We start from the raw sequence: 22,083 nt of genomic DNA on the forward strand, positions 1-22,083 counted from the left end.
TTATATAGAAAGTCAGGCTCGTAGTCAGTAAGTATCGTACAAGTTACAGCTTGCCTATAAGTGCCACGCACCTCCATAGGATACGATATATTATGAGACAAATTTTAATGTTACTATTCCATGTGACCTGATTTGAAATGAATAAATAATTTAATTATCCCATATTCTATTCGTATTTTGTCCTTGTTGGTTCCACGACGACTTAGACACCTTTTTTTGGCTTCCTTGAAGTCCAATTAATCCAGAGAAAGTCGTACGAATTGATTCTGAGACAAAAACATTTTGGCTCCGATAATCACGAAAAAGTTAGACTAACCACTTCAGATTTTGGGTGAAAATTTTGACTATTTTGAAAAATGCTGGAATGGTTTCTCTGATGATTCTTCAATCTGTCTACATCGGAAAGGTCCCTCAAATCCATTCTGAGCAAAGAAGCCTTTTACTTCAAAAATCACGTAAAAGATAAGGCTTCCCTGATAGCATTACTAATCCATTTTTGAATCATTGTGTAACACGCTGCACTAAAAACACTCAATTTACATCGCATTGACAAGATGAATAATGTTTATGTTATCAATATTGCGTAAAATGTATACAGTTATGAGAGTACGTAGCCTATTTATCCATGTAGCAATCGTTAGATGGTTAGTGATGGTAGTATAGTAATTTTACGTGATACACTGTAAATGATAGTGTGAAATATTTACTACGTAAGATATCGAGACATTCCATAAATAATAGCAATAATCCGCATTGATCAGTGTTTTATTAAAGTATCATTGCTCGGTACAAATCGTACAAATGTAATTCTGCAGTCGACATTCGGTCGCAACTTCAATACTCCGTTGGTCAAACAGATTTCATCATTGTCATCTGGCCTCATTACTGATTAGGTTAGGATTAGTGGTCATCATTTGGTAAATTTTGTTAACATTCGGCATGATACGACAGTAGCGTTCTCATTTATGCCGTTTAGTTTAGTGCAAATAGTGCAGTGAGACTTTTCTCGGGGCGAAAGAATTTCATAGAATGTTTGTAACTCGCGTGCTGTCAAATTGTTCTGAATATCAGTAGCCATGGTGAATCTAAGTGATTACGAGCGGCACGTTTGCGAAATAAAGCGTTACGCATTCGAAAAAAAAATTCCTGAATCCGAAGTAAACAAAGTGTTTGCAGAATGTTTTCAATTATTAAAAATCAGTGGTAATGGAAAACGTTCCACCTCGTCAAGTGCAGTTTTAAGATATACATTCCTTATTACGCTTCTCTCTATTTTATGCGGCATCATATCCTACAATCATCCTCCCACGATGAACCTGTTGATGAGAAATTCACAGAATTTTATATATCCCGGAATGAAGTTCTTCCGCCAATTGGCTGTCCCAATTTTAGATATATACCCCTCACTAACTGGTAAATATAAAAAACTGTAGTCACCATTCGTTATTATGTCTCTTTTCCACACCCCTTCAGTTGTCTAATGTTTCTTTATCCTACTTTTTTAGAATGGTATGACGAATGGTGCCTCCTGGAGAATCCATATTTTCAGGTTGCTGATATGGATTGTCAGCCTTGCAATTCAGTCCATTCCATTCCAGACTTGAGTGATCGGAATATCTCTTGGTCATTGAATGTTGGGCTACCCTTTACTAGATCCAAATCAATGAGAAAGGTGACTTTCACGGACCTAGTGAATATGTACACTACATACAAAAAAGTCTTTGATGAAGACTCATGGAGAATAACTTCTAACAACAATTCTTACAGGTAAAAGAACAGAGATTTTTATTCTGCAGAATAAAATTTTCAAGTATCTTGATCGTCTCTCATTCTTAGACTCATTAATGATGTTGCAACAAATCGACTGGATTTGTATCCCACACCATTCAAAACTACTCACATTACCTGGAGGATGAACCGCATGAAGCCTGGACGACTTTTGAGAAAACTCTTTCCCAAACCCACCATAACGCCAGATTGGTGGGGCCAGAGTACAGAGAAATTTGTTATGATTGACGAGCCAAAATCTCCGGCTTATATTTTAGTAATTGCGTTGAATTTATAGTATTTCAACTAAGTTATCGCTTACCGATAGTCGTTTCCCATATAAAACCAATACAGAACGTTTAAACTTTTATTCCAGCCCAATTCAGAGTGCAGCAACGTGGTACTAAGATGTGGGAGCGGTGAACGATTGATAAAACTAGTACCAAGCCCTGAATGTCAGCAAGAATGCAGATCATTGACAGTATTATTAACAGCTAGGCAAACATGTAAAATGATTTTTTATTTAATACTTTATTAGAAAATGAATTAAATGTTTGCCAGTTAGCGGAAATATCTCACAAAGCATTGATTTATATTATTTTTTTTGCAGTATGGTACAATTGGTGGTACTGGCGCCCAGTCAGTCTCCCTGCAGTAAACTCGACTTCGATTTCTATAAGCTATCTCACGTCATTTTGCTGAATTTTATCTTCTTTTTTTTTAATTATCAAAATTGAAATTCTCGCCGAAAATAATCTTAACGAGACGAGGAAGACTCGTTATGTACCAATGAAAAATTATGTGAAATTTATTTAGATACTAGGAATAGATTTTTATGCAAGAATGTTTGTATATTGCAAATTTGGTCAATATATGGTTTACAGTTTTCATTTGATCTTTATTAACAAACACGAAGAATACATTATCCTATCACCACATACACGCTCGTTCATCATACTCATGATGTATTTATTTATAACAAGAACAAAATCAATGAAGGGTAAAACGTAGCGGTTAATCAACTACTATTACCTAATTTCTAGTGTGAAACTTCTACCATGATAAATAATGACCTTGAAGATAAGATCAATCATTTCGAAAAGAAAAACACAAAGTATGTATTAACAATAAAAAGAAGAATTCACGTGAAAATCACGAAGGGATATTCAATCTAAATAAAATTGGTATTGACTATGGAATCTGGTAAAAATAACAAAGGACATCGATTTAATTATACTACGTAATTATTTGCGAATTTTATCATACATTCGATAAAAATTTACTACCAAGATTCCGGTAATTCTTTGTTATACAGAACACACCATTGAAGGTTGTATTGCTGACTCAGTCAGTAAGTATTTTACCTATTCTTTTGATATAACTTAAAATTATATATAAATAATAAATAATTCATAATTTCTTCTAAATTGAACCCGCATATTCGATAAGTAATAACCAAATACGATGTACAGTTCAACGCGGTAACTAGATTTCTTAGATGGGTAACAAACAGGCTTTTACTTGAGAATGTAGTTTGTAGGAGACAACCTGATACGATACACAGAATTTACGATTCAGAGTAGAAAATACAAAATTAAATCGTATGTTCAAGTAAGGTTTGCACTGAAAATTCGGCAGTAAATTACAAATTGCCTACAAAAACTACTAATAATGATCAACAATTGTATTTTTATCCAAAGAGCAATGCAAACTTTCCCTAAGAAAAACCGCAGTACAGTAAATGGAAAGGAATGTACTTGAAAACAAGTATAACTAGTTCATTTAACTCAGTCGAACTTTTGTCTAAATCTTTGCTTCAGTACGACTGGCACCAAAGACAAAGCAGCAAACAAACAAAGTATTGTGATACTAGTCCAGGAAAATGCATCTCTTGATGACGTTAGCTTGTGTAAGGTCTGACCTGCTTGTATTGCAACAAACGATGGCGGAGCAACGCCAAAAAAAGTTCCTATCGTAAATGGCATCATCGGAACTCCAATAACCGGACTTGCCAAGTTTATAAACCAATTTGGTAGCAGCGGAGTCATTCGAAGGAATAACATGTAGCTTAGTAGATTGTGTTTGTGTTTGGTCACCTGGAATTGAAAGATATTTCATTTTAAACCAAGTCCAAGTTGTGAACCTAAAGGCTCTATATTAATACAAAATAACTCAAACTCTATGCAAGTACTATGATAATTGCTGATACTTACTGTTACAGCCCATTCATTTGCCTTATCGGGAAAGTATTTGTATAATAATTTTCTTCCCAGTATAGATGAAAGAAGGTAGCACAACGTTGCACCAATCGCACTGCATGTACATACAAGTACCAGCGCCAATGGAAATGGAAACAAGAATCCAGACAAAATTGAGAGAAATATTGATCCAGGAATAGCAAATGTCTGTAGGCTGTTAGCAAAAGTAGAGAAAAAGAAGAATGTAAGGATAACATTAATTTTTGTGTGGAGATGGAAAGCTGTCTTTCAGGAGTTATTCTACTGATACTAATTAACATGAGCCCAAATGAACGATGAGTCAATAATCTTCTGGAAAAGTCAAAATGAAAATATGAAAGAATTTGAATACAGGCAATATATTATAAGAAGGATACAATATGTAGGTGATGAAAAGACCCGCCAAAACCTGGAAATAGTATCGATCCTTGTATCTGTCCAACAGTTTACCAAGGCTCTTGGCATCCTCGATGTCAAACGGAAGTTTCATATCCTTTTTTTCATCCCTAAGATAATCAAAATTGTCATAAGCCTTGACAAGATAAAATTAATACGAATTACACAATTTATACTTACTCTGCCAACTCTGGAAAACTGGCGTACACGTAGAAGAGTGCTACCAATGAAGCACAGAAGATTAACCCAACAGTGAATATTGCTTTTTGTGTCGATGTTTCACTGCTTAATAATTCGTTTGGTGGTACTGAAACAAAGTACAACCGAAAAAGTTTACCTATTGAACGTCATCTCGATAGATGCAGCCCCTTTGTGCAGTGACCAAAACATAAAGATAACTTTGTTATCAAATACGCTTTGGGAGGGAATCTAGGTTATGTTTATCCAGAGTCACGTTCGAGTGACAAGACTTTGAAAAAAGTAAGATACGCAGTGTATAACCCGTCGTGAAAAAAATTCCCAAAATTTTAAAATGACTTGGAGAACTCGTTGAAACTCTGTACAGTTACTTTTAACTGTTGTGTAAAAAGTACTTTTAGGTTAGAACAATATTATCGTGATTTTTAGAACGATCAATGAGAGACCTACAAATCTCTATACTGGGATAATCAATTTATACAACTCACTTGACTGTGCTTTGACTTTTGCACTCATTCTGTGTTTCAAGTCCGTCGAGACGAAGTTTTCAAAATCAAACTTCCTTGCGAGAAATTCCTCTGCTATCTCGATGACTATGTAAGTTGTTAGTCCCGTCGTCCGCACCGTGACAACGGAGCCACCGTCATTTCGCGGGCTGACCATTGTTGACATTGAATTATCGCACGGGAAGCCTAGGAATTTAAAAAATTCAATCTGACTTTCACAGCTCCGCGCTATAATGCAATCTGCAAATAACAGACCAGTGTTAACTTCTGATCAACCAATATTACGCAACTCGCATCGAAAAACGATCACGACTGTTTTTTCGGAAGAGAGAGATTCCTTTGCAGCTCAATTATTTACATACCCACATGACCTCAGATTACATCGTTATCGTAGATATAACACGTATAATATTGGGGCTAAAAAAGCACACGCACTTATATACTCATGATGCTTGACTTTCCTATTCGAATGATGCGGTTAAGTTGCTAGTGTCTGAATAACAATTTCAGATTAAAGGTTACAGCGAATTGACGTCTAAGGGGGCTTCAGCAATTACGTGGCTAATTGTCTGGATTAATTCTAATCAGTATAAACATGCGTTGAGACCTTGACGAAGGGACTGGTGAAAGACGTTCGAAACACTTATTTCGAACTCGCTGTCACTTAAGTTCAACTTCTTTATCTGTAACGTCCAATTGTTTTCTCGCAACTGTTTCAACGAGGAGCAATTAAACTGACAACTCTGGTAATTAGAGGAGCAGTTCAACTTTGTCCCTTGCTTATAGACTGTTACCTCTTATAGATATGTACAATGTAACTCTCTGAATTTTCACAACTATCATCAACGTCGTACATCATCATGTCGTAGGTATGTGTATATTTCACTGGTGGAAAGTTGGAAGTACTATACTTAATATATATAATAAACGAGAACGGATTACCACATTCTATCGTATATATTTTTTAAGATTCCGGAATGAATCTCGTAAAGCAAAGATCGATTTCCCATTGGAGGGAACTTTTTGAAATCCAAAATCCTTGTGAAAGATCAATCCTCTTTCCTGCCTTCGCAAGTTTATTAGCAACATTCGCTAGGATTTTCCTAAACTTAGTCAATTTCCCATTCTTTGAAAAGATACGGCAAACGATCAGTGCGCAGCTGGTGGACGGCACTTGAAATAAAAGAGGAATACATCGAACCCCGTTACTTCCTCTTGAAATTATCCAAAGTTGATACACAAACGTACGTTGTACGTGAAAGCGGAAAAGCCTCTCGCACGTATACAGTACATATGAACGTATGTACCTTCGGTACAAATTCGTTGTCGGAGTGTAGCGAAGCGAAGTGAAGTGAAGTGGAGCGACGGAGTGGAGTGGAGTGGAGCAGCTTCCGCCCGCGATATATTTCGGGCGTTCGGCGGGTTTTTTTTATCGGAATTATGAAGAATATTTGGTCTATTTCGGTACTTCCTTTTCTTCCAGCACCGCGCGCGACGGCCCGCGTGGCGCGTCTTCGCTGCTGGCTCACTTGCCGCTCCTGCTTCACATCTAGCGTAGCACCGCGTTCCAATGCTGAAAATCTCGGCAGTCTATCCCTCGCCGCGTGGGAAGCATATCCCAAAAGCAGCAGTCAACAGACAGTCACCAGTCAAGCCTTCCACCCCTGACTTCCAGCAGCGTCTGTAAGGACGAAGATTTATAAACTCGTGCAGACTGAACCATACACGTTATAATACCGACATACAGTTGGTACGAAGTACAGGGGATCGCTATTATTTATTCTTCTCTTCGCATCCTCCACCCTTGCCTAGAATTTACCCGGAGCAAATTTGGCGAAAGAAGATTCTTTGCTCGAGGAAGGCGCAAAGATCCGTCGAATGAAAACCTTGCCGGAACGAACTTACCGTACAGCAGTTGAAAACATCTGAGAGACTCAATGACGGAGGAAATCCAGATGCTGCGGTTTACGTGCGCGGCGTGTGCGGACCCAAGTCTCAGAATAGTTATAGGGATATCCTGCCGCCTGGAAGACGGTCTTGGATGACGAAGGGGTCATGAGAACGCGCTAGGCGGGGGCGACAGGAAAAAGAAAATCCCGAATGCGACGTTTCGGCTCTACAATGTTGTTGTTGTACAACTCCTTGAATATACCGTTTACGGCATGAAGTTACATTTTACAGGGATTGTTAAGGGTACTGCGATCTCTACAAATATCTACTACAAATGGAACTGAACTTTCGTTGTTTCGCTTGGTTTATATCAATTTATATGCATATATTCTTAGATATAACACGAGAAGAATACGAGAAGAAAAATTAAAACAACATTCGATTACTGCGGGTGAAAATATTCGTGATTTCAATTCGAGAAGTTGTATTAGCTGTCAGAAATGCGAAGTTGCAGATTGAAGAAATTCATTTCATATGAATGGCAAATTTGAGATTAATAAAAAGAAGACCGATAAAAAAAGAATTCAAATCTGTTCAAATTGAATTCCTGAAAGTTCGGAAGCGATCAATTTGTTTTCGTTCACACCTGAGAGTGAGAAAATTTACGATTTTATAAAGCAAGGGTTATCCTTGGACCATCTTGAGGTAGTCTCGCGTATCCTCGGTCGTATCTATTTCCCGTAGAGCATCGTTCGCTGTACAAACAGTTGTAATCAATGCAGGCGAGATAAGAAATAGTATACTACGAGTCAAAAGATTGACAGAGTCGAAGAGACGCGATGCGCTTAATAACGCGGGTTGTCAAGATTGCGACGATTGCGACAATTTGTATGCACATACATGTTCGATCGGCACGTGCATAATTAAAGGGCAATAAGTTGTCCGGGGGGGAATCTTGCAGGTCTTCTTGTAAGGTAAATGTTTCCAAAACGTTTCTGAATTTTCGAGCTGAGGGAGATCTATCCGCGCCCTCCTGCTTCTCGCCGTTTTCCCCCTGGCACTCTTTCTATTCATTCCTCGCTCACGCTCTCTCTCTCTCACTCTCCCGATGCTCTCTCTCGATGCTCTTCCCGTCTCTCTCGGCTCTCGAGGCGAAGGTTCTTTCGTCGCAGCCTGAGCTGGCGCATTTAGTCGTGAACGGAAATTGGTTGAACCCGTCAAACTAGTCGCGTTGCTGCAGCCGCGGTGCCAGAGGATCGCCGTGAGTCGTGAGAGTCGAGTCAGTTCCGAGCCAGTCGACTTGACTCCAGAGTTATATCGCAGTGCGAGAGGGAGGCTCTTGTTTGAACGACCGCCCGTGCCTTCTCCCTCTACCTCACCCTCGCCCTCACCCTCGCCCTCGCCCTCGCTCACCTCTCTCCAGTTCATCACGGACTATTTCTCCTTGTTTCTTTCCAGTCGGCCTCTGCAGCCTCTTCGAATCTCTTCTGCATTCGCCCGGGATACATGGCGATTACTTGCGCAGGGTAATAACGCCGTAAGCTCTGCAAATATAAGATAATTTCAACGAGATTGATCGCGGGACCGATGCGCGGCGGGCAAATACTTACTACCTGTAATAAATCATTGCGGTTTATCCGCATCCTGCGTTTTATTAAAATGTATCATTGTAACTAAGGTGCGCGGCTGCTGTTCCTGCAGTGCTCGGTAAGCCGCGAGTGCGTGTCGTGCGTGCGTGCGTGCGTGCGTGCGTGCGTTTAGAAAAGCTTTTCAATTCAGTTTCTTCCAACTTAAACGCCAGGCGATACACTGTCGTTCGGCCTGTTTAATACGAACCGATCGTACCTACTTGTGACACTGTACAATTGCAACACGGAGTGCCGGTGAAGACTCGAAACTGCGATTCAAGGACCGCTTTGGAATATTCGGCAAGCCAAGTTACATCATGACAGACCGCGCACCACCGAAAACAGCGTACGTATGGCATGTATATCTATCCACACGCGCACACACACCTATGCAAGTGATCTATAATTTCTACGGACCGATACTGCACACCTACATTTGCCTATACTACATGTACATTGTACATACCTATAATGTTCATACAACGGGCGATATAGATTATATCCTATAAAAATACGCTATATGGCTTGTATACATATATGTACATATAAACGAGGTGCAATGTGTATAGATGTATTGATACGCGTCTGTTAACCGTTAAGAAAAAATCAGACCGGCGCACATTCCCGGGTTATATATAGGTATATAGGTACTGTATAGGTAATATTTATAATGTATACACGAATATAAGCCTGTTAAAATGTGGTAGGGTCGAACATCTCGCGTAGGATGCTCGTTATAATATATATCGTGAGATAATAAAACGGCGGAAATAAACAATTGAAATTCTCACAGATTTTTTTAACATCCCTTCTTTGATATAGCATTTTTTTACGTTTTTCCTGACGCTTGTCAAGAGGACAGATGAACGTATATATATGCGTATACGCGTTATACGCGTATGCCCGTGATACGCGGTGCGTGGATGATGACCCAAGCCGTAATTGAGGTAATCAAAAATAATAAAAACGCGAGCGTCGAGTCGCCGGTGGTGGAATCGTTGTAATACCGCAGCCGGGAAGAACGACGCCTTAGCTGATTTACTCTCAATTACTATTATAATTTTACGCGTCGAGTTTCAGAATCGAGCTGTATTCATATGCAGCGATGTTGAAATTTTCAAATACACCTCTAACGTCTATAGGATTTACACCCACATGTATTTATACACGTATAAATATCGTAAGTCGGTAGAGCCAGGGAGGTTTTTCACGTTCATGCGCGCAGGTAAAGAGCGAATCGACCGTAAGTAGAATAAATTATAACGTTGCATTCTGATTGTGAATAATAAATGAAACAAATCACTTTTCGATTACGTATGGGCGCCCGCGCCCTCCGAAGTATGACACGATGTGCCAGCGCAATTTTAAGTAGCTAAAGAGAAACTGACCAGCCATATATGGCTCGAGCTGACATCGCGCTACATCATTACAAACCGCAAGTACACAGTATAATTCAGCTATAATCGATTTACCGCAAGAATCGCGATACGATGATTTAGAAAATTTCAATACAAACGTGCATAACTACGCAAAATTCTACCCTAATAATCACAGGCTGTCTATATCGCCTGACATATGATTCAACTTTTTTAACGCTCGACTCTGATCAAAGGTAAATTAGACCTCAGCGGTAAAGAGCACGAGTACCCTGTAATATACCGAGACATTCTTCGTGCCTACTCGAACGAATAAGAGCTCCGACTGGCTCCATTTCCGGTTCGGATACGGCGTAATTACGGCTACATCCGCGATGAAATCGGTCCTCGAAGGACGGTGCGGAGAAGCGAAGCTTACGATTAGCCGAGGAGGGAGGGGATACTAGTGTGATATAGAACTGTGTAATATAATTGTCCGGATGCCAAAGATATTTTTTCACGAGAAACTAAGAGAGATGAAATGCGTCGTTACTGCGCGTATATTCTTGACTATCGATCTAATCAGGGAATTTTTTTGTGATCACCGATCAAAGCTGGCTATCAAAGATTTGGAGTTACTTGTTTCAATTGTTTATACATATACACCCACAGACCGCAGTGACAAAGAAAAAAAGATTTCTTTTCGATGAACAAAGGCCCGCGCGTTATATTGGAAGACGAATTTCTTTGAATCGATTGAATAATTCATTTTTGTCGGGGTAAAAAACTACTCGAGCTAAACAAAACGCATGAATAACTTCTCATTCGGAAGGCGATAATACATACAATGTGGGTATTATCCGTAAACCGAAACCTGCACATCGTTCCAGATCAAATTAATTGACCGGTCAGATACAGGACTAGACAAACCGATCAATCGTGCAATTGACTACCGATTAGAAACAAGGAAAATTCCATTATCCGGGTGGGTGCTTTGTCGTCTACGATCGCACACACACCTACCTCTATATCGGTGCTATAGCCATGCGGAAGTGCGCAGACCGGAGTCTTTTCCTTTCCACGCGTAACCCCGTTCTTCTTGATTTTCGGTGCCGAGCAGGTGATGCTGGGAGGAGGTGCGAGCGGGTTGCTTGCGGTGACCCTGGCGCTTTTTGGCTCGTTTCCTGGGGCCCTGAAAACGGAGATATCCGGGGAGCCGATTTGCCAGCCGGGGTTGGGGTTCTGGGAACCGAAAACCGGGCGTTGTTTACCTTGCACCAAGTGCGCCCCGGAGTTTACTCTCAGGCCATGCGCCGTCCATCAGGATACCGTCTGCGGTCCCCTCTCAGCACTGCAGCTCGACTGGTCCTGGCTGGCGACGAGAAAGGGCCAGGAGACCAGCCAGCCGAGGACCGTTGCCGCGGCGAGGTCAAAGATGATATGGACCTTCCCCGACGTCGCTGCGGGACAAGATGACTCCGGAGGCAGGTCGCCGATGCCCTTTCGCTCGCCTCGTGGTAACGTCGACGACGAGGTAACCGTCGACGAAGACGCGAGGATCGGAGATGACAAGGAGAACACAGGCTTCGATCCCCGGGATGAAGAGGTGAGAAAAATCTCTGGAAAAATTCCATCAGTCTCAATACAAGTTTTAGGGAGAAGGGGGCTCCCTGGGTGATCTTACCACAACAGTTTACAAAAATATATAATCTGATGGAACAATTAAGTCGAGATCTGACACGAGATACGTAGTCGTAAAAATTACCATAATAATTTTAAACCCACCATGCAAACTCTTTAAGAGAAAAAAAATTGTCGTGTCAGTCGGTGATTAACGAATCGTTTTTTTTTTCTGCCACGAAGTCCGAGCGTAGGATTCATTCCCCCCAAGAGAGGAGGAAGGTGAGAGACCAGGCAGATATCCCGTGGGACTGGCAGACGGGCGCTTTGGTCCTCGCCGTTTGTGCCTGCGTGATTTTCTTCCTGGTCGCCGGTTGCTCGGCCCTCGTATACGCGAGGCAGTGGCGACGCATGAAGAGAAACTTCGAGCCAGGTAAGTCAAGGTCCGCCGGATCGAGTGATCATGCATGTAGTCTGAAAAGAAAATTCCATCAGTTTTCAATTTGCGATCCGCCATTGAAACTTTTGGCGTGCAGGTTAAATCCTCGAGGGTGTTTACGGTAGAGCATTTAATCTCACCGATGAAATCTTCAACGTGTAGTGAACGATTTGAACGCCGCTTAGTTAAGATGCAAGAAGGGTTTTTCATTAGAGAGCTGCTCACGGATTCGCCTCACCTTGGCTCGACCTACCGCGCCCGGATGTGACGTAGCCTATCTTACACTACTATCAATACTATAATAACGCAGGCTACTGCAGTATAGTTACAGGTTTTAGGTATAAAACACTACACCGCACGGCGTAATGTCGCATAAAAATTTATATCCCCGTACGCGTATGTGTGCATACAAGCAACCCTTTTTACACACCGCAGGGCTCTACGGCTCGTGCTGCGTTTACGCAGCCCACACCGTAGTTGAATAATGAATTTAAAACAGCGGTATATTTCTTGCAACGCCGACCGCGTTCTTCTACGACAGAACCGAAAAATCAAACAAGTTAGGAAAATTAAGACAGGGGACTAATTCCATCTCACTCTGCCCCCACACGATCAGTAACACTTTCGTACGGTGACAATGCCACCAGGAAAATAATGAAACGAAAAACGAATTACAAATCGTAATGATTAAACACACCCGTTAATGCCGAAAGACCGGAAGTTTATTGAGAAGGTATTATACAGTATGTGCAGTTGCGAACAATTTACGGAGCACCTATATAACCGCAAACATACCTATACGTGTATATATTCGAGGTGTGAAACAAACGGAGAAACCGGCACGTTAAATATTTATAACCGATGCGTTAACCGTGAGGCTTAAATGCTGCTGTAGGAGGGGAGAGAGGAGGAGGGATACCTACATAGAATTGAATCGTTTTGGAACGCCGTGTGTCTGCACCGCGATAAATGTGGCCATCGACGATCGTTCCGTCATTAACAATAAGTCAGTCTAGATTCCACATAGAAGTTACATGCCTATATATGTATGGAAGCATACCTACCCATTCGATCGTGCGTCGTAATTTTACAGTACATCGTTAATAATTTTCAGACGTTCGTACTTGCATTTTATACGTAATACCAATATTTGAAAGAAATTTGAAAGAAATTTGAAAGAAATTTGAAAGAAATTCGAAAACATGTATAACGTCGTAACGGCCGGAGGAGCCGCTTATTAATTCACGTGTCACGTGCCGACCGCGGTACGTACGTAGCTCTGTATAATGTAAAGCCGCTGTGAAGCGACCGCGCATCAGCATACACAAATTACGATAATGGGGATTGTGTAATACGAAGAATTCCTCTTCTCGGGATTTTAGGTATGGGTCCTCGTGGTCCCACGGGAACAACCTGCGGAGTATCTTAGCAAATATCTCCATGCAGGTGGGTTCGATTCAGGGGAAAAGAAAAACTATATTTCATATATTTCGCTTTTACCTGATTGTTCTACAGCCGCAAGCGGTTGCAGTAAAGATGATGGAAAAAAACATTCGAAGAAAGCGCAAACTCGGTTCGTACAAAGTTATTACGTGCCTATTCCAGGATGAAACAGCGTTGTAAATCTTCGCCTGTATTATACCTCGTTTCAACGTACCCGCGGCAACCAAAAAAATAAAAAGACGATAAAATAAAGCGATTTTAACTTACGACCGGCCACCCGCGTTTTGGAACACGATCGTCCCGACGTTTATTAGGCTCTCGACAACGCTGTGGTACCAATCGACGGCTGGTGGTCGTTGGCTGTAGGAGTCTAGTCCATTTACCTGAAGGATACGCGACCTGACTCTCTATTCGACCGAGTCTGCTCACTAGCCTGTGTTATACTACATCATATATAACATCCAATGCTGGAGTAGAATTACGATGTGTAGAGTATAACGGTCCGGAATCTTAAGACACCGTAAAACGCCTCAGGAATTGCACCCGTCCGTCCTCTCTAATTGTGAGGGACAAGAAGACGACCCCAAGTTACCCACCCGAACTGTTGATTTCACATTTATACATTTCGCACTCTCGATGTTTTTACTTTTCATCCTGAAAATCTTCTAACCACATATACCTAACTCGGTTGAATTCCCCGTAGTACCATGCGGTATAGATATAAATATAAATATAAATATAAATATAAGCCCGCAATTTAAAAATTGTACATACGATGTGCGAGAAAGTTGATGCAATTTATTGTTAATTATTACCTTTGCAGCCGGTCTGGAGGAAATCTCAGCGAGATTGAACCTGATGGTAAAAGCCGAGCTGGCCGAATTAACCGCGGGAGCACCAATGAGTCCCGGCGATCCTGAGACGAGGTGTCAATACCTGGAAAAATTACTTGGTGAGTATCTGTTGCCAGCAGCAGCTGGCAGTGTACCCCTGAAAACCTTCCACTTTTATTCTAGCGTGAAAATGTTTTTTTTTTTTTCTTAGTTCACAAGAAAAAAAGTTTCCGTTTTTTTTTTTTCTTTTCTTTTTTGGAAGGTTTCCAGAGGTCGTACTAACATAAATAAAATCTTTGATGAAATTAAAAAATGTCATGGTAAACCGTTCGCTAAGCTGGCGTGGAAAGCCCATGTATACATATAATAAGAAATTATTATGAATGAATGTGATGAATGAATATGCCATTGCTGTATACACCGATAGACAGCTACACGAACCCAATACCTAACAAGCGTCGTAATGTTCGTGCCGATTGATTGTCATTCAGGTGTATAATATTTTCAATCGGGCGTACGTTACGTGCGCGATGGGGTGACGAAGGGGGGGCGAAGGGGGCCGGCAATCACGGGAGGTATAATAAAAACTGTCGCCATTGATTGCGGTATTATACCCGGGGTTTCAGACCGGAAGCGGGAAACGCCAGTCGTCGCTGGATGGCACGAACACGTGGAGGACGGGGGAGGTCGAGGAAACCTCTACATCGAGGAAACGCCCGGAGGACCCGGGGGACGAGAGCCGGGAAGGCCTGCGTCAACGCCGAGGACACGAAGAGCGCAAATTGCTCAGATACACCGCAATATTGAAAGTATTCTAAGCCATAAGGCCAATCGCTCCTAATACCTATTATAAGCATGACGTCTACAAGCTATTGTTATATAAGATAAGGATCATACATGATTGCAGATACATAAATACACAGCCTAGTTTATGTACGGCGATATGGGAGATAGCTTTAATCGTTTACATGAGCATATGTATAAGTGTTTCCAAGTTACATATATTCAATTCAGAATTTGCAGACACTGCGGGTCCTCTTCAATGTTTATAAACAGTCTCGACGAAATGAATCGCAATATTTATAATTGTTAATGGTCGCCGTAAGGGTGAAGGAGGAATGTGAACCCGCGGGCTGCGCTTCGTCAGATACAATATTATACCCTTTTTTAATATCGTCTTAATTGTACAAGTACCGCGTACAAAAAAATCCGATCCGAAAAAGATTCGCTTTGAAAAGTATTTGACGATCGTCGCACTAACGATAATTAGTAATATGTATGTAATATTATATACACGAAACTGCGTCGTCGACGACGCGTTTTGAGATGGGAATATCTAGAGCAGTAAGCGTCTCTCGCTGATTAGAGTACCTATACTCATGAAACTCACTATTTATTTGATAGTTTTAATAAATATTGTAATATAAACGCTCTGTATTAATGATAAATAAAATCGTATAACTAAAATTACAAAACAATATACGAATTTGATTTTTTGGTTGGATTTCGTTTTTTGTTTTCTTACAGCATATCATAGTACCCATCTATTTTTACGGATCAAGATATTTTGATCACATGCCAAGGATTCATGTTAAAAATATTACGTCTGGTACATGTGATTACTCGTTGTATAGGTTTTTCCGTGAAATTTCAGAAAGAGAACATTTTTTCAAATAATAAAATAAATTCGTATCTAGATATATCTACATGTGTGTATATTTCCTAAATATTCATCTAGGTGTATATATATATATATATATATATACATAATCACTTATGTATTTATCTTGTACCCATTACACCGTAGTAACATCAACATATTGTTACTTCATCCTTACATCAAATATAATTTATTTATTTATAACGTATGTATATGTATAAATAAGTGGCAACATATGCCAATAATCTTTAAATTACATGAAAATGCATCCATCATATTTTTGTGGTGTCTATTATACGCACATTACCTATTATTATTACGGTGACCAGAAGATCCAAAAGCTGAGTCACGTCAAAAAAAATTTCTCTAGTCTTCATTACAGAATTTTATTATCTCACACCGTAATTAAAACTTCGCCATCACAGAATAAGGCATTTTGCAGTCACAGAATTTTTATCTAACTCCGCTGTATTTTAATACCTCAAGCTTCTATCACAACATATGCCATTGTTCGAATGTATATCTTTGACTGCTGGAATCAGGTACGTTTAAATTTTAATCGAATGTTCGAATTGATATAAACGAAATAAATTTTCTTTTGCGTACAAAGATAGACTTTAGTATGCAAAAATTGAGTAGTTGGATATTTTTTTAGTCAACAATTTTTCTAATCATTCATTACGCAACATTTTTTCAATAGGCACTTTTCATTACTAAGTTACTGTCAAAAAATATTCAATTATAATTCGGTAATTCATTTAAACTAAGATTTTAGGCACCCTTTGTTCAACGTTCACAAAATTATAACGAATGCATAAGTGCCCGATATTATTACTGTTATGTCAATGATGCTTTGGTAAAAAGGTGTAATATTGCGAATCAAGAGAGAAAAGAAAAAACCAATGTAACCGACAGATTAACATTGAGTGAGATAAAATGAAATGGACTTTTTAACGTTCCGAAATAGATTACGTTATTTTGTTTCAAAAATTTAGCCAACCCCGTATTTTACAACAGCACCATTAACGTGCGCACTTAAAGTTTAATTTAGCATACGTGTTCTGTTTGTGGAATGCAAGGCAATAAGTTACTTATATACTAATAAATAATAATAATATTAAATATAACTCGATATACAGAATAGTTATTACATAACTACAACCATTTACAACAGTGTGGTATAATTAAATACATGTATACATATTATATATGTATACTATTTAAACTTTACTCTCTATCATTCAGTTTTTTTCTTCAAGACATTTCTAATCTCCATCTGTACAAATATTTATATTAAAAATATTTATACAAACAGTAGCAAAATCCAGCAACGTTAGATCATTTGTAATTCAATTTGAACTTAATACTAACACTTTAGTTACAATTTTCGTACATTGCCCGTTCTGTCAAATGTGTTCAACGATTTGTTTAGTAAGCCATTTATAAAACGTCACGAATTTTGCCACTGATATAGCGTAGTATGCGCTCTGTGGCTTGTGCCCTGTACATCACTTTTAATGCCAGCTTTACTGGTACGTAGATTTCCGCCATCTAAGAAAAACGCAGCAACGACATTACAAATTTTAACTATTAATTTGTTCGTTTCGCATTTTTCCATCGACCTAAAACTGAGTGATTTGGGATCAACTAAATCATTACGAGCTCAGGTAGGAGATTTTCAAAAATGTGATAAGGAATAGATCTGTATGCCTAGAAATAGCGTGGTCGCGTTCCGCGTTTCGTTCAGCATCTAATTGCTACAGTGTATAGAGCGAAAAATCATGTAATCCACGGACGTAAAAGCTACAACCTCCAAAAAAGAAAAAAAAATTACAAAATAGTACACAAGAACTTAGGAAAGAGAGAAAACCCGAGAAGATTTCTTTCAGCGATAAACCCCGATTTGAATTAGTTATACATAGTAGATTTTTTTTTAACTCAACCCAGGCTATTGCAAAGTGCTTGTAAAAGTTGTGTAGTACAATTGATGCCCAATATTAATGCAGTTACAAAATAATAGAACTTCGAGGATACATTGTCTGTTTTAGACATTTTGACAGGGCGATAAGGGCAAAATACTAAATTCTAAGTACTTAACTAAGGCAAATATAATTATTTATGGTATTTTAGCTACCTTTTTTCTAATATGTTACACATTACCTTTCAGAACGATCAAAAATTCTTCAATGCTGTTTTACAGTAGAATAAAGTTTTCTTGGACTAATGTTCAATAATTTTCAACTTTTCAAGTTACGAAATAATCATGTAGAAGTTACCTCTAATTGTTGAGAAATTGTCCTGTAGATGAATACTTTTTTTAAATTAGAAATTAGGTATTTAAAATTAAGTCCAATCCACAGAAGTGATTACCTAACTATGTTAAATCTATGAATAGAGCTTGGAATATACATATATGTATACATGTATATATATATATATATATTTTTTTTTTTTAAAGCCCTATGGACGGATAGTTCACTTGGTGTCAGCACAACGGACTAAATTTTTAAATTCTTTCGAAGGCACGAACGTGTCCGGGTATAATGTTTTTCATAAATATGAGAACTTGTCTTAGAGTACAGTGAGAAGAAAAGCCGGAATATATGCGGGACATTCCACTAAACTATTTGGTTTGTAAAACGCTGATACAACCTAAATAGGTAACTTCTATCAGAGCAATGACAAAATGAACGCAGTGATTCTGCCTTAATTCGAAACGAGTTAAGCTCATAATTATGCTCTAAAAACAGAATTTATATATCTCTTTTATGTACAGTCAAGCTAATAACGTCACTCAAGTACAGAGGAGTTACAGATGGTCCCAGTGAATTGCCTTTCTGATAGCGATACAAATATTTTGTACTATGCCTTCAATGCCTCTTTATATCACACACACATCAATATTATATAAGTATATCTATGTATTTTTATGAACTTTATCGTACAAGTTCAATATTAATAAATTATTGCAACAAACCTCTATTTCGACTGTGTCCAAAGTATTTTTTCACATATCTACCGTCTTACCTCCCACTATACTCGAGTATATATGCATTTGTAGATGTAGATATCGCGATTAATCAACGTCATTTACTCTTTCGTTTACTTTACCAAAGAGACTTCCAACTTGGTAAATGCAAAACCTAGGTCGCTATCATTACGCTCCAATTTCACCAACGTACTTAACTTGGTAATTGAGCCACAACATATGCACTATCGTTGCGGGCGAATTTATCTTTAATATTAACGTCGCATTCCTACTGCTAACGTCTGTTTGTTTGTTTGTTTTTTTCACTTTACTGATGGCTTTTGCTTAGCAAGTGCGAATTAAATTGGTACAAATTGCAACATTGTTCTCCACATATGTTACACTTCCATGGATTACTATCGCTGTGGCAACCTTTGTGGAGGAAATATAACGTTTGGTCAGGAAATGTTATTCTGCAATGGGTACACTGCAATCCACTGCTTCGCGGATCTGGCCTTGTTGATGTAGGTGGCTCACCTCGTGAGTGTAAGTTACCACTTGAATTGCTCACACTTGTATTTGACGATAACTTTCTACGAAGATCATCCCTGAGCAATGACTTTAGCGGAGAGACTTTTATTAAAGATGGCAAAGGAAGATTACTCGAAGTCGCTCCTGAATCTTCTGTTCCATTACTGTTTGGTTCTTGCTTGATAGGAATCAAAGAAATCGACGGAGTAATAGAATCTTCGCAGCCACCGACACTTCTGAGAAATAAACAGTGTGTCATTATTTTGTAAATACTCAGAATATTTTAATAATTTGAAAAATATTTTACCAAAATGAACATTCATATGAAATAATATCACGGTGTTACCTGTGCACAGCACTGCTGTTGACTGTAATCTGATGATGGCTACTGCTAGGAGCATTACTGTTGCTGTCCGTACTCTGTGGACTGTTTGGACTATCCCCGTTCAATGGGGCAGGACTTGAATTGCGTTGGTTCGACGTGTGTTCTTGATAAGGGATTGATATTTCCACATGCGGAGTAAGAAAATGCATTGGTGGCGTTGCGTTGTCTGCTGATCTATTTCCAGTACTGTCGCCGCTGTCGGATAAAGGTGCAGAAGGTATAGCTTCTCCGGGTGTACAACTATTCATTAGAGATGTGGAGCTGTTTGGTCCAGGATTATCGAGGTCGATTCCATGTCTGAAATCAATTACAATAGTTATCACAACTGTTCTCGCTCTTGATGTCTGCTAGAGCAGAAGTACGTATGATTGCGATCTGTACCTGTTGAAAAAATGTAGCCTAAGACACTTCATCGTTGCAGCTCGATAACTGCAAAGTGGGCAGGATTTCACCATATCATGCTGGCCTACATGTTCGTTTTGAAAGTGGGCTCGCATCGCAATCTGTCGTTGAAAGCCTCTGTTGCATATCGGACAGTGATAGGGCAGTGTTTTAGAATGCGTAGTGAAATGTTCAGCAAGGTGATCTTTCCGAAAGAATCTCTTTTGACACACTCGACACTCGTAAGGTTTCACCCCAGTGTGTCTCATCTAGAAGAACAATTGAAAAGTGTTTGAGTTGCTACTTATTACAGAAAAAACAAAAACTGCTGTGTTCGAATCGAAATCTCCACTGGAAGAATTGAAAAAAAAACAGGATTTAAAATACCTTGTGCCGTCTCATGTTAGCACCATTGGAAAATTTCATGTTGCAAACATCGCACTCAAAGAGTTTACGATGCGTTCTGTGACCCGAGTGCCCTTCTTCTCCATCCCCGTCATTCTCATTTCCCTCGATACCCTCCGCACTTTCTCCTGCCTCACCACTCAACATGCACTGGTCCTGATGTGCACAAAATGCAGTTTTATTTATTGTTTCGTAGTTATCACAGCGGTCGCATCTGAAAATGAAATTAAAAATAACTTTTCACGTGTTTACTTTGTACTTAATGTACCTCACCGAAATATTGGAACTGCTCCGTCTCCACTGTCGTAGTTTGTGTTAAGAGCTCCTTCATTGTCCGGATCTAAGCTCTCGTCTTCCCTATGATTTGACGACTCTCCGACCTCGATTCGCGAAGAGGAACGAGAGTCTACCTCGTTTTCCCCACCGCCACTCCCGATCCCATCTGACATCGTACTTCCCGGTGGTACTATCCTGAGGCCTTTGCGTAAGCCTGAGTCAATGGAATAAGAGAGAACGTACTGGGTTGCGGTTGACGATTCAATTTTGAGAACTGATATTTATTTGCTGCCTTCCACAATGGTCCCAATTAAAGTATCCTGAGGAAGGCAATGAGACTTTCGAATAATATTAACTGTTTGATGGATTCCCATTGAATGATATATGCGTTAAAACGGAATTATTTCGCAAATTCTTTACCTGCCGTTTCATTTCACCTTATTATTCAAACTGAGATGATTGTTAAAATATAAATTTCAATTATTTAGCGATCTGGTAATGCAAAAATATCTAGGCAAGGTGTAGTGGCAGGTATTACCCAATCCTGAGACGATTACGGCATAGAAACACCTGGTGGTTAACGCAGTGGCAGAGTGCAGTGCACTTTGTCCCAGTTTTGATCGAATCCGTCAGTACGTGACGTAGGATTTTGCAGTTTTAACATTAAAAAGCTATCAGCGTTTGAGAATATGAGCCATCAAATACTTACTTACATTCCAGGACCGCCTAGTTCACTTTTTTCGTAATAAATAACCCTCGTCCTCTTTATATTTTAGGCAATAATGCTGGCATATTTTTATTTTTACTTTTTTACTTTTCACGACGACACACAAATAAAATGTAACGGAAGTGCCAGATATCCGTTTTCTCATGCTACCACCTTCGCTTCGCAAGTTTACCTACTTCTTACACTTTAATTCATGTCCACGAAAACGTGATACTCGGTTCTGCATAACGGGAAAACGTCATTCCACGAACGGATCAAGCATATATTCCACCGATCAACGATACCTATTTACTTATTCAATATTGTACCACTGAAATAAATTTTTGATAGCGGATTAAACGAATCGAAGAAAAATGTTAAACCTAACCTATTTTCTTTTTTTTTTCCAAGTTGGTACCAAGTGCAGCTGACGATCTGTCAAACGTCACATTTTATATA

At 39.4% G+C, this 22,083-nt stretch overlaps 4 protein-coding genes across 12 annotated transcripts; 2 read left to right on the forward strand and 2 right to left on the reverse strand.

Moving 5' to 3' along the window:
- The first annotated feature begins 810 nt into the window (after positions 1 to 810).
- LOC124412280 lies at positions 811 to 2,655 on the forward strand. 2 transcript variants are annotated; one of them, XR_006929783.1, is made up of 5 exons: positions 811 to 1,413; positions 1,506 to 1,767; positions 1,837 to 2,064; positions 2,144 to 2,273; positions 2,378 to 2,655. XR_006929783.1 is itself a non-coding variant. In XM_046892026.1 (5 exons), exons 1-5 carry the CDS (start codon positions 1,077 to 1,079, stop codon positions 2,467 to 2,469), a joined length of 1,029 nt encoding a protein of 342 aa, XP_046747982.1. In that variant the 5' UTR covers positions 818 to 1,076; the 3' UTR covers positions 2,470 to 2,655. The 2 variants fall into 2 exon arrangements, 1 of the variants encoding a protein (XP_046747982.1); XM_046892026.1 differs by having other exon boundaries at positions 818 to 1,413; positions 1,837 to 2,044.
- LOC124412281 (transmembrane protein 41B) lies at positions 2,640 to 5,542 on the reverse strand. The gene is made up of 5 exons (XM_046892027.1): positions 5,087 to 5,542; positions 4,581 to 4,707; positions 4,382 to 4,510; positions 3,981 to 4,179; positions 2,640 to 3,863 (listed from the first exon to the last, which is right to left on the reverse strand). The coding sequence occupies exons 1-5, from the start codon at positions 5,268 to 5,270 to the stop codon at positions 3,555 to 3,557; spliced, it is 948 nt and encodes a 315-aa protein (XP_046747983.1). The 5' UTR covers positions 5,271 to 5,542; the 3' UTR covers positions 2,640 to 3,554.
- A 4,393-nt stretch (positions 5,543 to 9,935) lies between these two features.
- Positions 9,936 to 15,980, forward strand: LOC124412711 (tumor necrosis factor receptor superfamily member wengen). Of its 2 annotated transcripts, none has more exons than XM_046892830.1 (5): positions 9,936 to 10,061; positions 11,098 to 11,583; positions 11,841 to 12,030; positions 14,303 to 14,431; positions 14,804 to 14,955. In XM_046892830.1, exons 1-5 carry the CDS (start codon positions 10,020 to 10,022, stop codon positions 14,809 to 14,811), a joined length of 855 nt encoding a protein of 284 aa, XP_046748786.1. In that variant the 5' UTR covers positions 9,936 to 10,019; the 3' UTR covers positions 14,812 to 14,955. The 2 variants fall into 2 exon arrangements, with proteins under 2 accessions (XP_046748786.1, XP_046748785.1); XM_046892829.1 differs by having other exon boundaries at positions 9,951 to 10,061; positions 14,939 to 15,980.
- Positions 15,981 to 16,568: 588 nt separating this feature from the next.
- Positions 16,569 to 21,953, reverse strand: LOC124412707 (zinc finger protein ztf-16). 7 transcript variants are annotated; one of them, XM_046892822.1, is made up of 6 exons: positions 21,632 to 21,953; positions 20,916 to 21,132; positions 20,625 to 20,856; positions 20,238 to 20,506; positions 19,818 to 20,153; positions 16,569 to 19,707 (listed from the first exon to the last, which is right to left on the reverse strand). In XM_046892822.1, exons 2-6 carry the CDS (start codon positions 21,089 to 21,091, stop codon positions 19,269 to 19,271), a joined length of 1,452 nt encoding a protein of 483 aa, XP_046748778.1. In that variant the 5' UTR covers positions 21,092 to 21,132; positions 21,632 to 21,953; the 3' UTR covers positions 16,569 to 19,268. The 7 variants fall into 7 exon arrangements, with proteins under 7 accessions (XP_046748778.1, XP_046748776.1, XP_046748775.1 ...); XM_046892820.1 differs by having other exon boundaries at positions 20,916 to 21,238; XM_046892819.1 differs by having other exon boundaries at positions 21,628 to 21,953.
- Between the last annotated feature and the right edge of the window lie 130 nt (positions 21,954 to 22,083).

Source organism: Diprion similis, chromosome 11, assembly GCF_021155765.1.
Source record: "Diprion similis isolate iyDipSimi1 chromosome 11, iyDipSimi1.1, whole genome shotgun sequence".
Taxonomy (NCBI): Eukaryota; Metazoa; Arthropoda; class Insecta; order Hymenoptera; family Diprionidae; genus Diprion; species Diprion similis.

What these genes read in the sequence shown, in the direction of transcription:
- LOC124412280 (XM_046892026.1), top strand. Translation starts at nt 1,077, where the DNA reads ATGGTGAATCTAAGTGATTACGAGCGGCACGTTTGCGAAATAAAGCGT. An exon ending in TCTAACAACAATTCTTACAG is followed by an intron (nt 1,768 to 1,836) that starts GTAAAAGAACAG and finishes TCTCATTCTTAG; the next exon opens with ACTCATTAATGATGTTGCAA. An exon ending in ATTAACAGCTAGGCAAACAT is followed by an intron (nt 2,274 to 2,377) that starts GTAAAATGATTT and finishes TTTTTTTTGCAG; the next exon opens with TATGGTACAATTGGTGGTAC.
- LOC124412281 (XM_046892027.1), bottom strand. Translation starts at nt 5,270, where the DNA reads ATGTCAACAATGGTCAGCCCGCGAAATGACGGTGGCTCCGTTGTCACG. An exon ending in AAAAGTCAAAGCACAGTCAA is followed by an intron (nt 4,708 to 5,086) that starts GTGAGTTGTATA and finishes ACTTTGTTTCAG; the next exon opens with TACCACCAAACGAATTATTA. An exon ending in CAAATGAATGGGCTGTAACA is followed by an intron (nt 3,864 to 3,980) that starts GTAAGTATCAGC and finishes TTTCAATTCCAG; the next exon opens with GTGACCAAACACAAACACAA.
- LOC124412711 (XM_046892829.1), top strand. Translation starts at nt 10,020, where the DNA reads ATGGCTCGAGCTGACATCGCGCTACATCATTACAAACCGCAA. An exon ending in TACATCATTACAAACCGCAA is followed by an intron (nt 10,062 to 11,097) that starts GTACACAGTATA and finishes GGTGCCGAGCAG; the next exon opens with GTGATGCTGGGAGGAGGTGC. An exon ending in TCGATCCCCGGGATGAAGAG is followed by an intron (nt 11,584 to 11,840) that starts GTGAGAAAAATC and finishes TCTGCCACGAAG; the next exon opens with TCCGAGCGTAGGATTCATTC.
- LOC124412707 (XM_046892822.1), bottom strand. Translation starts at nt 21,091, where the DNA reads ATGTCAGATGGGATCGGGAGTGGCGGTGGGGAAAACGAGGTAGACTCT. An exon ending in GGAGCAGTTCCAATATTTCG is followed by an intron (nt 20,857 to 20,915) that starts GTGAGGTACATT and finishes TTTCATTTTCAG; the next exon opens with ATGCGACCGCTGTGATAACT. An exon ending in AGGCTACATTTTTTCAACAG is followed by an intron (nt 20,154 to 20,237) that starts GTACAGATCGCA and finishes AATTGATTTCAG; the next exon opens with ACATGGAATCGACCTCGATA.